General features: G+C 44.5%; 1 protein-coding gene across 2 annotated transcripts in view; it reads right to left on the bottom strand.

Moving 5' to 3' along the window:
* Nucleotides 1–387: 387 nt before the first annotated feature.
* Dnajc5 (DnaJ heat shock protein family (Hsp40) member C5) overlaps nt 388–12,804 on the bottom strand; it is a 38,176-nt gene continuing 25,759 nt past the window's right edge. Inside the window, exons 2-6 of one of the 2 annotated variants that reach the window (XR_007830506.1) lie at nt 4,336–4,453; nt 3,254–3,467; nt 2,154–2,325; nt 1,996–2,070; nt 388–1,727 (exon numbers count right to left, since the gene is read on the bottom strand). Coding sequence is in view for 1 of the 2 variants with exons in the window: in XM_051144031.1 (XP_050999988.1) it covers nt 1,624–1,727; nt 2,154–2,325; nt 3,254–3,467; nt 4,336–4,442 (597 nt within the window). In the remaining variant the exon portion in view is untranslated. The remainder of the gene's footprint in view (nt 1,728–1,995; nt 2,071–2,153; nt 2,326–3,253; nt 3,468–4,335; nt 4,454–12,804) is intronic. The other variant, XM_051144031.1, reaches the window with a different exon arrangement.

The raw sequence follows: 12,804 nt of genomic DNA, 5'->3' as shown, positions 1-12,804 counted from the left end.
TAATTTTAACTGAGTACATTAGTGAATATCCCTAAAATCCTTTAAAGAACAAAACTAACAAGTCCATGGAAGGACCTTGAAGCCAGGTCAGCTGGGAACTCTGGCATCAATGTCTCCCAAGACCTGGATGAGTGAATACCCTCAATCACTGCCAGGTTTGTCCTCACAATGGTCCCTGAAGGCCCTGGTGAGCTGGCCAGGAGGTGGATGGGGTGGTTAGTCTGGGCCCCTGAGCCACCTCATGAGCCTTCTCCTCCTTCATTTGTACTGGAGATGCAGATGGTCAGTAGCAGCCAACAGGAAGGTTCTGAGGGAACCTGGCTTCCTGAAGTCTGTTGCAGCTAACCCAGCTAACTGTAAGAGGGTAGGGTGGCTGCAGACCTCTGGGAACCACAGTTTACAACCTTACCTGCCACTGTACCACCCGATGACCAAGACTGGAATACTGACTGGAGAGAGGGTCACAAAGGAAATCTGTGGCCTGGAGCTGGCCTCCCAGGTTGAGTGACTGTCACCATAGCTTGCCTAGAAGCCAACCCTTCTGAGCCAGGGGTACCAGGTTTCAGCCACCTGCTCCAGGAACCCAACACTGCAGCTCTGCAGAGGCATTGATGACGACAGGTGGAAGCTAAGGAGAGCGGGGTGGGTGGAGCTGTGGCAGTCAGGGAGGAGACTCTGGGTCCTGGACACTCACTCTTTATAAGCAGCCTCATGCCACCCACAACTGGACTCAAAGACTTTTTGACAGTGACTAAGTGTCAGGTAAGATTAAAAAGGTTGGCTGGAAGGAATGTGGAAGATGACCCAGGAATGAGGGGAGGAGGCTGTGGCCCCGTCAATGCAGCTTTGACCTGGAAAGGTGCAGAACAGAGACAAATGATTTCCCACGCACCAGCAAGAGACATGCCTCCAATGACAGATCTCAGTCCACAGGCCAGGAGACCAAGATAGAGACACTTCAGAGTGCATCTCTGAAGGGGCATACCTGCACTCTCCATAGCAGATCTAACAGGAAAGCTGTCACGAGGCCGAGTGAGATGCTGCAGAGACCCCATGGCAGCCTCCCAACATGAACACCGTGCAAACGACTGATGCTGGTGGCGCCTGGAGGATGGGGCCCAGCTCCCTCCTCTGCAGGTGGAAACAGAGCCCTGTCTGTAGCCTTGAGGATGAGATCAGAGCCATGGACTAGACCATGTCACAGGACACAGAGGCCAACATGGAGATGTAGCTCCAGGTGCCTAGCTGACTCCTGTAAGCACAAGGAGGCAGCTGAACCTTCACTGGACCCACTCGGCTGAAAACCCAAGAAAGCACTGCCCTCCAGTTAACTCAGCCCAGCTAGCACGTCCACAACACAGACACTGAACATAACCCATACATGCTATTAAAAGGATAGAACAAAAGAAGACCGTAGCTACACTGCTTTAAATACTGCATGCTACGCACTTCGTGTATCAAGGATTGACAGATGGGTGGGCTTAGAGGAGGTGGGAGGGGCCCTGACCAGCCGCAGCGGGTCAGGCTGACAGCTGCCTCCCCAGCTCAGTGACTACAGTTCATGATTCTAAGGTTGCAGTGGCCAGGTGCTGATTCATCCTCTAATCACAGCCTCTCCTGAATTTAGTTGAACCCGTCGGTGTGGTAGCTGGGGTGAGAGTCAGCCGTCAGCTGGGTGGTCTCTGTGGCGGATGCTGGCTGTATGACGATCGGTGTGTCTGTAGCCTCTGAAAAGCAAGCAGGCAGCCTCATCGCACGAGGGCAGCAGCTGTGTCGTGTGCCCATCGACATGGTCCTTGCATCACATCACTCGGTCACCTGGACAGACACTCAGGGAAGAGGCTACTTGCTGATCTCCACCCAATACACTTTCCTCAGTGGTCTCAGGTCACACCAGCCCCCGGCCCTCCCCACCTGCCTCCCTCCCAACCTTTGCTCCCTCAGATCTACGGCTACCAGTTTACGGGCAGGAACAGCTTCCTGCACCTGCTTTACCTCAAGTGTCCACGTTCACACCTCAACAGTCCCAGATGCCACCACAAACACTCTCGGCACAGTGTCAGTGCCCTCCTGTTTGACAAGACAGTTGACACCGTTCAGGGCCAGTGCTGGCTCCACCCCACACACTCACAAGGTTTGGGGTGGGCACTCACCCCTTTCATCAGACTGCAGCTGTGCCTCCAAGTCTTCAGGGGATACGTAGAATTCTGTCTCCTCGCCCTCAGGTGCCTTGGGCTTGCATTTCCCACAGCAGCAGTTAAAACAACAGCACAAACAGCAGCAGCAGTAGCAGCAGGTGAGGAGGCCACAGACGACGAACAGAGCCTGAGAGAGAGAATACTGGCACTGTGCGGCCTCAAGGGCCCATAGGCCATAACACAAGAACCTCCCTGGAGAAGGCAGGACAAGAGCTGCAGTGTATACAGCTAACGCTAAGGGTGTCTTTCAGAAGAAGGCTATAGACAAAGAGAACTTGCAGGGTGAAAACAGAAGAAATAGCAGTATTAACTAATTTGTAAAGATGGGATTGAACACAACCCAAGAGGTTCTATTGGGTTTGATTGCTTTTCTGAACTCAGGAAAATATAACTTTCCCTCTTTCTTCTCTTGTCTTTCTTTTTATCTAGCTGTTGGGCAGAGTCTAAGTATGCTTTCTCTGACGCTGTGGGCTTCCTGACTCTCTGAAGCCTCACTCCCAACTTTCTGCAATGCAGCTGACACCCACACCTAACTCAAACGGCACGGCTCTCTCCTCAAGTCACCACCTTTAAATCTATAATAGACTTCTCTCCAAAACTATAAAGACCGAGGACTAAACAGTAAAAGAAAAGCCAGGCTTCCTGGAGCTAAAGGCTACAGGGTAGTTCCCTTTGATTTTGTATATGGCTGACAGATGAGGGAAGCAAAACAAGCTACTAAATAGAGCAAATGATGCTAAGTCAAGGGGTTCTAAGTGCGATTCCAAGTCTCCCATGCTAACAGCTGCCTACACCGCAGTCAGACAACGGCTTCCTAGTCAGTCTTTTAGTAACTAAGCCACATGAACCAGGGAAAGAAAGTATGCTTTGGCATCATGCACATGATGATGCAAATGGTTCATGTGCCTGGCGCTGCCATCAACAGGCCAGCGTGCCAGTCACAGAGCATGCGGACGCCAGCCCCAGGCCAGCCACATCAGTGTCTGTAGTCCTACAGAGTACAGAATTTTCCACGCCCTCAGTGGGGCAGCTCACACCGCCTGCCCCGTCCTCACCTTAGCCCACCAGCTGGAGAGTACGAAGTAGGTGTTGACGTTTTCCTCCCCAAACTGCTCGGCCACATAGAGCCCCAGCGAGCCGTACTTGTCATAAATGTTTCTTTTCGTGGCATCTGTCAGGATGGCGTGGGCGTTGTTAATCTCCTTAAACTTGTCTGCAGCCTCTGGGTTATCAGGGTTCTTGTCAGGGTGATATTTCAGGGCCAGCTTCCTGTAACCAAAACCATGTCCTGGCTCTACCTTGGTCTTGCATTTCACACTCAGCCATCATGTCCAGGGGAAGACATACTTACCCAGGAGCATTTCGCTTTTCAACTTCCCAAGATCTGCTCATCAGAGTCAATAGAAGTCTCTGTAATTGCTTTAAGGTAATCCTCCTTACTAGGATACAGGGAGAGTCCTGAGGTACTGAGGGTAGGGCACAGCTTATAACACCCACTCCTGCCAACCCCTAGTGTCCTGGCCAGCTAACTGCACATCTGAAAAGTAAGTTGACGGCAAAGAAATGTATAATATTGACGTTTTAGTACAACACAAGTAAAGGACCACAGAAGTGTCTTAAGTAAAGATGCTCCCACCCTGTGTCTGGGTTACCACATGATATTACACTTAAGAGATACATTCTCCAAGGCTAGCCAAACAGCCATGACAAGATTAAAAAAAAAAAAAAAAAAAGGACCCCATCACTGTGTTAAAGTACAGTATTTCGCACTAAAGGTTCCTCTGTCTGTGCCCAGGGTTCAGACACTGACCCTATGGTCTGGGAAAAGTTGGCAGTAGCTTCCAAGTGTGTTTATTTTTTGCACTACAGAACATTAGTGTATAATAGTTTTTGTTGTTGTTTGCTTGTTTGAGAAAGGGTCTCTCTACATAGTCCTGACTGTTCTGGAATTCACTATGTAGACGAGGCTAGCCTCAAACTCAGTAGATACCCTGTGCATTCACAACTATGCACGGCTAGTACAACAGTGTTAAGTCTGAAGATGCCTACACGAGGCCGAAGATGCCTACACGAGGCCGAAGATGCCTACACGAGGAGCCGTGAGGCCTTGTGTTCTTTTGGGGACACTGCTGCTTACCGATAGGACTTTTTAATGTCATCCGAGGTTGCGTTCTTGTCCAGGCCAAGAACGTGGTACAGCGATTCCCCGGAAGTAGAGAGTGAGCGCTGCCTCTGGTCAGCCATGTTAGGTTACTCTACAAAGGAAAGGAGAACATGGAGAAAATGTCAAAACCCAGCCAGCACGACATTTGCTAAGGACACTGCTGTCATGCCTGACAAGTTAAACCTGATTCCTAAAACTCACATGTTAGAAGAAATAACTCCTAAAAGTTACCCTCTGACCTCCGTAAGTGCGCTGTAGGATGTGCTCCCTTCCCACCCACAGGTAACTATGTGGGGGCTAGTTTCACCCCAGTACAGTAGTTTCTGCACTACATCTGAAGCGTTGCAACTACAGAGTTCAGAAAACTGAAGATATGTTAAAGTTTAAAGAAAAAAGAAAAAAATCACACTGGATATGGTAGCATGTGCCTGTGATCCCAGCTATTTGGGTGGCTGAGGCAAAACGATTTCAAGCTGGAGACCAATCCTATACTCACGTCTCAAAAACCAAAAACCAAAACCAAAACTAAACCAGAAGAATCAACCCTGATGAAAACATTCATGAGCTTCTTTGAGGTCCTTCAGGAAGAAATTCAGCATCTACCAAGGGAACCCTGAAACCCAGGCCTCTGTGACGGATGAGGAAACTGGGCCCTGAAACCTACAATACACATTTACAAGTTACTGAGACATTTTTATTTTCACTTCTTTAGCTCCTTTGGCCACATGCCCCCTGTATCTGTTAATTTCAGAAATGTCTCCAAAAAATGTTTCTTGCCATGTAATAATCAATGTTTACACAAGACTACTCCCCACCTATACTCAGAGCCCTGATTAAGAGTCACCTATATCCGTGTTTCCTGAGCTGCCATTCTTGAGATTCCAAATAAAGTCCTTTTTACTTTTGCAGCTTGTGGGTTTAAAGTGATTGATAAAGCAGAAAGTAATAAAATGAAAACAGAAAAATTACAAAAGCCAAGAGTTGATGCCTAAAAAAACCAAAACAAAATAAAAATAAAGAAACAAACAAAAACCATACCACACGTGTGTGTGTTTGTCTATGTACAGGCAATAATACAGGTGAGAAGGCCTGAGACCAACCTGTGGAAGTCATTCTCTCCTCCCACCCAGGGCAGCAGGCTTGGCCTCAAAGGCATTTCTTACCAACCAAGGTGTTTTTTCTGGTCAAAGAGTTGACTGAAAACAAAAATAAAAATTGAGGACTAGGGATACAGCTAGAGCCTGTCTGAAAGCAGGATCCCTGGCTCCTGAAGCTAGTCTGGACAGGCAATACACAAACTTGTGATTTACTAGCAGAAGCAGGCAGATCTCTGAGTTTGGAGCCAGCCTGGTCTACAAACAGGAAAGGCTATGCAGAGCAGCCTGTCTTGGGAGGGCAGGGGGAAGGGACTGGCCCAAAGGGCTTGGAGACTAGACTCTGCCAGAATGAAGATGGAAAAAAAAATACTCAAGGGACAGACACAAGTAGGCTGGAACCCATCAGAATCTTGCCCTGTGCATTGAAACGTTTTTGTCTAATTATGTACGTGTGCATTTATGTATTGTAAAGTGCAGAGAGAACAGGTGCCTGCAGAGACTAGAGGCACTGGATCCCTTGAAGCTGGAGTTACAGATGGTGGTTAGCTACCTACCATGGGTACTGGGCACTCAACTGGGTCCTTTACAAGAGCAGTACAAACAATACTGAGCCTTTCTTCCAGGCCCAACCTATCCTTCTTTTAATCCAACCCCTTATTTGTAACCTTCAGACCGAAACTACCTGTAATCCCTGAAGCCAAGCTAACAGCTATAGCATATATGTAGAGGACCCACGCAGGCCCTGCGCTTGCTATTTCAGTCTATGAGCCCATGTGAATGAACGCTGCTTAGCTGATTCAGTCTGCTGTGTTTTCTTGGTGTCCTCCATGCCCTCTGACTCCTAAAGTTTTTCCTGCCCCTCTTCCTTGGTGTTGGCCCATCTTGGAGGGAAAAGACCCAATGAAGATCTCAAATGTAGACTCTCTCTCCACATAAAATGGGTCTCTGCATCCACTTCCATTTGCTACAGGAAGAAGGTGCTCTGATGACCGGACAAGGCACCAATCTATGAGTATAACAGACTATCATTAGGAACTATCTGTCTATCTACCTACCTATCTACCTACCTATCTACCTATCTATCTACCTACCTATCTACCTACCTATCTATCTATCTATCTATCTATCTACCTACCTACCTACCTACCTACCTATCTCTCTATCTATCTTTTATCGAGTCATGTTTGGTTCTACCCTAGGTCTCTGGCTACTGGCCATCTAGGCAGTATAGACTTCCCTCTCATGGCCAAACACTGGTTGGCCACTTCCACTGTGCCATCATTGCCCCAGGGCATCTTGCAGGCAGAGCAGGCTGTAGGTAAAGGGTTCTGTGGCTGAGCTGGTATCCAGGTTTCCCTTTCTGTAGTATTCAGAGTAACTTCTCAGGCCAAAGAGGAGAGAATATAGGCGTAAAGGCTCCAAGTCTGAGCCAGCTAACCTCTCTACACTCAGTGACTATGTGGAAGCTGTCCGTGGCAACGGGCCCCACTGTCAGGTCAGAGAATGACCTCCTGTCCTAACATCAGCCAGGGCTGCTTAGGGATCTCCATGGACCTCCTTGGCCAACAACTCAGTAACCCAGTCCCATTACTGGGAAGAAGCCTTGCCTGGGCCGGTTCAGACTCCATATCCTCCATCACTAGGAGTCCTCACTAGGGTCATCCTCACAGATTCCAGGAAGTTTCCACACTGCTTCCCAGATGCCCCTAATTCCAGCTATCTCTCCCTTCATCCTTTCCCTTCACAGTCCTCACAACAGACCCCTCCCGCTCCCAGAATCTATGCTTCCCAGGGATATCCACGCTTTCCCCAACTACAACCCTACTTTTCACCTAATCTCCCTGGTTCTATAGGCTGTAGCTTGATTATCATTTATTTAACAGCTAATATCCACTTATATTTGTCTTTCTAGGTTACTACTCAGAGTGGTTTTTTTTTTTCTAGTAGTATCCATTTAATCAATTTCACCATTACTTTCTTTTAACTGCTGAGTAATACTCCATTGTGTAAATGTACATTTTCTTTATCCAGTCTTCAGTTGAGAGACACCTAGATTGTTTCCAGTTTCTGGCTATTATGAATGAAGCCACAATAAACACAGTTGAGCAAGTGTCCTTGTGGGATGGAATGTTCTTTGGTAATATGCTTAAGAGTGGTATAGCTGGATCTTGAGGTAGATTCTCAGTTTTTTGAGAAACTTACCATATTCCAGAGTACAAGTTGGCACTCCCACCAGCAATGTTGTCCTTGGTCTATGCCCTCACCCAGCATGGGCTGGCACTTGTGTTATTAATCTCCAAGTAGTTTTGCTTTGCATTTCTTTGATAGCTAAGGATGTTGAATATTTAAGTGGCTCTCAGCCACTTAAGAGTTCCTCTATTGAAAATGTGGCTTAACCTGCAGTTCATTTTTAACTGGGGTGAGGTTTTAATATCCAGTTTCTTGAGTTCTTTATATATTTTGGATATCAAGTTGGTAAAAATCTTTTCCCAATCAATAGGGTACCTGTTTGCTCAACTGAGGATGTCATTTGCTTTTCAGAAGCATCTCATTTATGACTTGCTGATCTCAATACCTGTGTCATCAGTGTTCTGTTCAGGTGGTTCTCTCCTGTGCTGATGTGTTCAAGGCTCTTGCCTACTTTCTCTATCAGATTCAATTCAGTGTATCTGATTTTATGTTCAGGTCCTTGATTCATCTGGAATTTAGTTTTGTGTGGGATGATAAGCACAGATCTATTGTACTCTTTTACATAAAGACATCCAGTCTGGCACCATTTGTTGAAGATGCTTTCTCCCAATGTGTATTTATGGCTTCTTTATTAAAATAATCAAGTGTTCTTAAAGTGTGTGAACTTATATGTGGATTTTTAATTCAATTCAATTCAACTGACCAAATGTTTTTATGTCAACACCACACAGGTTTTTTCTTTTTCTTTTTGTTTTTCCAGACAGGGTTTTCTCTGTGTATCCTTAACTGTCCTAGACTCGCTTTGTAGACCAGGCTGGCCTTGAACTCACAGCGATCCGCCTGCCTCTGCCTCCCAAGTGCTGGGATTAAAGGCGTGCGCCACCACGCCTGGCCAACACTATGCAGTTTTAATTACTATAGCTTTGTAGTACAGCTTGAAATCAGAGATGGTTAAAAAAACCTCCAGAAATTCTTTTATTCTTCAGGGCTATTTTAGCTATTCTTGGGTTTTGTTTTTCCATATGAAATTGAGAATTGTCCATAAAAGATCTGTACAAAAAAAAGTTGGAATTTTTATGGGGGTTGCGTTGAATCTGTAGATTTCCTTTGGTAGGATGGTCATTTTCATTGCCAACCCTACCTGTCTATGTGTATACTATCATATCACCTGCAAATAGAGGTATTTTGGCATGTTCCTTTTCAATTTGTATCCCACTGATGTCCTTTACTTGTCTTATTGCTCTATCCAGAGTGTCAAGCACTATACGAAGTAGAAATGAAGACAGTGGGCAGCCTTGTCTTGTTCCTAATTTTAGTACAACTGCTTTGAGTTTCTCTCCATTTAATTTGATGCTGGCTATAGGCTTGTAAATTGCCTTTACTATGTTTGGTTATGTCCCTTTGTACCGCTGATCGAAGACTTTTATCATGAAGGGGTGTTAGGTTATTGTCAAAGAAATTTTCAGCTTCTAATAAGATGACCATGTAAATTTATTTTTTCTTCCAGTGTGTTTATATGATGAATGGAAAGATTTTCATATGTTGGATCACTCCTGCATCTCGGAGATGAAGACTACTTGGTCATGGTGGATGCTTTTTATTTGTTCTTGGATTCAGTTTCCATGTGTTTTACTGAGTATTTTTGCATCTATGTTCACAAGGGAAATTGGTTTGTAATTCTCTTTGTTGAATCTTTATTTTGTGGAATAATTTGAGGAGTCTGGTAGAATTTTGTTTTAAAACTGGCTCTGGGCTTTTTTTTGGGGGGGGGTGGTGTTGAGAGACTTTTAACAACTGCTTATATTTCACTAGGGGTTATAGGTATATTGAAACTGTTTCATCTGATCTTGAATTAATTTTGGTAAGTGGTATATGCCTTTAATCAGAGGCAGGTAGATTGCTGTGAGTTCGAGGCCAGCCTGGTCTACAAAGTAAGTCCAGAACAGCCAGGGCTACAGAGAAACCCTGTCTCGAAAAACCAAAACAGTATGCACTTCTTCTAGGTCTTTCAGTTTAGAAAGTATGAGTAGAAAATTTTAAAGTATGTCCTTCTGACCCTGAATTTCTTCAGTGTCTGTTTAGCCTCCCTTTCGTCCCTGAATTTATTAATTTGGATATTCTCTCTCCATCTTTTAATTAGTTTGGGTAAGGTTTTGTCTATCTTGTTCATTTTCTCAAAGAACCAATTCTTTGTTTGATTCTTTACGTATTTCTCTTTTACTGATTTTAGCCCTCAACTTGGTAATTTTTTATCATCTATTCCTCTTAGTGTGCTTACTTTTCTTCTAGAGCTTTTAGTTGTGCTGTAAAATTGCTAGTATGAGACCTCACTTTTTAAGAAATGCACTTGGTGCTATGAACTTCCCTCTTAGCACTGCTTTCATTATATTTTATAAGTTTGGGTATATTGTGTATTCACTTTTCCTTGAACTCTAAAAAGTCTTTAATTTCTTTACTTGTCTTGCCAATTTTTCATTCAATAGAGTTGTTTAGTTCCCATGCATTTATAAGTGGATAGCCAGCTCTAATTCATGGTCTGACAGAATGCAAGGGGCTAGTTCCACTTTCTTGTATCTATTTGAGACTTGTTTTGTGTCTAAGTAGGTGGTCAGTTCTGGAGACAGTTCCATGAGGTGGAATGGAGAAAGTGGGTGGGATGCTCTGTAAGTATGTCAGGTTCACTTGGTTTATAGCATCAGTTAGCTCCAGCAATGCTTGGATGACCTGTCCATTGGTCAGAGTGGGGTACTGAAGTCTTTCATTACGTGTGTGAGGGTCAATGTATAATTTAAGGTGTATTTGGTATCTTTTACAAACTGGGATGCCTTTGTTTTTGGAGGGGTGTTCACCTCGGTTTCTTTTCATTAATTTTGCTTTGATATCTATTTTGTTAGATATTAAAATAGCTACTAGCTTACTTCATACATCTATTTTCTTAGAGTATCTTTTCCCAACCCTTTACCCTGAGGTAATATCTAGGTGTGTTTCTTGTCTACAGCATAAGGATGGGTCATGTTTTCTTTTTTTTCTGGGGGGGGGGGTGTGTGTGTCATGTTTTCATATCCATCCTTAATCTGTCTTTTTGTTAGGAAATTGAGGCCACTGACACTCAGAGATATCAATGAACAGATTGTTAATTCCTGTTATTTTATTGTTGGTGGTGGTATGTGCACCTCCCTTCTTTTGATTTTGCTGGTGTGAAGTATTTCCTGTTTTCACATATGTAGTTAAAGCCCATGGTTTGGATTTTTCCTTCTAGAACTTTCAGTAGGGCAAGATTTGTACATAGATATTGTTTAAATTTGACTTTGTCATGGAATATCTTACTTTCTCTGTTTATGGTGATTGAAAGTTTGCAGGGTATAGTAATCTAGGTTGGCATCTGTGATCTCTTAGTGTCTGCATACATCTGTCCAAACCTTTCTGGCTTTCAGTCTCCATTGAGAAGTCAGGTGTAATTCTAATAGGTCTGCTTTACATGTTGGTCTTTTTGCTTTGAAGCTTTGTATGTCTTTTCTTTGTCTTGTGTGTCATGTGCTTTGGTTACTCTGTGGTGAGGGACCTTCTGTTCCGGGCTACTCTGTTCTCTATGCTTCTTTTGCCTTTACAGGCGTCTCATTTAGGTCACGAGAATTTTCTTCTATGATTTTGTTGAAAATATTTTCTGGACCTTTGAGCCTTTGGTGTTCTCCTCCTCTATTCCTATTATTTGTAGGTTTGGTCTTTTTATGTGCCCCAGATTTCTTGGATGTTTTGTGTCATAACCTTTTCTTTTACTGATGTATCCATTTCTTCTACTGTATATTCAATGCCCAAGCTTCTCCTTTCCATCTCTTGTATTCTTGGTGAGGCCTGCCTCTGCTCCTGTTTGCATTTCTAAAATTTTCATTTCCAGGATTCCCTCAGTTTGTGTTTTCTTTAAAAACACAATGAGTCAGGTGTGGTGGCGCATGCCATGTCTTTAATCCCAACACTCAGAGGCAGAGACAGGCGGATCTCTGAGCCTGGTCTACAAAGGGAGTCCAGGACAGCCAGGGCTGTTACACAGAGAAACCATGTCTTGAAAAACAAAAACAACAAAACAAAAGAGCGAGAGAGAAAAAAAGAAATGTTACGGGAATGTTTTTGTTTTGATCCCAGGTGTGGGATATGGGGCTGCTTCACACTGTCCACAGCAGCTGACGATGGTTTGCCTTGTGCTCTGGCAGGGGTGTGACTTTGCAGCTGAGAATAGTTTATGTTTGGAACTCTGGGGACTCTTCAGAGGGTAGATACATGCCAGAGCCCGGAGGCACAGAGGCTGCTGCTCCTCCTGCTGGCTGGAGACATCTGACTACAAAGACCAAACTCACCCCAAGGAACCTGGCATCCCTAATCTGCAAGAAATAGTCTAATGATCGACACTTCCTTCTTTCTTTCCTACCTAGTGTTGGGGTTGGAAGGGATGGGGATGCAGGGAGGTAGAGAAAACACAATAGAGAAGCCAAAAGTCCAGCTATAGTTTCTATTTTTATTATAGGGTACTGCAGTCTTGTTTCCCTCAACTATTTACTTTTCTTTTTTCTTGGGTTCCTTTAAGGAATTTATTAATTTCCTCCAATTGTTTGTTTGTTTTTATTTATTTAGGTTTTCCCCCTGAGATAGGGTTTTCCTCCAATCCTTTATGTTTGTGTTTTCCTGGCCTTCTTTAAGGAATGTATTTATTTACTCATTTCTTTTTAAGGTCCACTATCATCTTCATATAGTTGTGTCTTAAGGTCTTCTTGTAATTCGGCATTGTTGGAATATTCAAGATGCTGTGGAAGGTTAGCTGGGCTCTGGTGGAGACACATTTCCCTGGCTGTTACTGGGCTCTTACACTGGCACACAGCCATCTATGTTTGGAGTGATTACAGGTCTGGGTGCTGATTTCTGGGTTTGTCTTGGTTGGGTGGGAATTTTATTTCTTGGTTTCGTTTCCCCTCTGGCTTTTCAGAGTGTGTTGGCCAAGTGTTGCCTGTTTTACTTATCTGCTCTGCTGGTGTGTTCATAGGGAATGCTGGCTGGTGTGTTCACAGGGGACGCTGGCTGATGTTGGAGGCTGTGGTTGACCAGGAGGTGTCCACTAGGGTTGGAGGCTAGGTCACAGTGATCAGCCAGGAAGGGCTGGTGTAGG

The sequence above is a fragment of the Acomys russatus genome, chromosome 4 (genome assembly GCF_903995435.1).
Source record: "Acomys russatus chromosome 4, mAcoRus1.1, whole genome shotgun sequence".
In the NCBI taxonomy this organism is placed as follows: Eukaryota; Metazoa; Chordata; class Mammalia; order Rodentia; family Muridae; genus Acomys; species Acomys russatus.
This window is presented reverse-complemented; position numbering and strand designations above follow the sequence as displayed.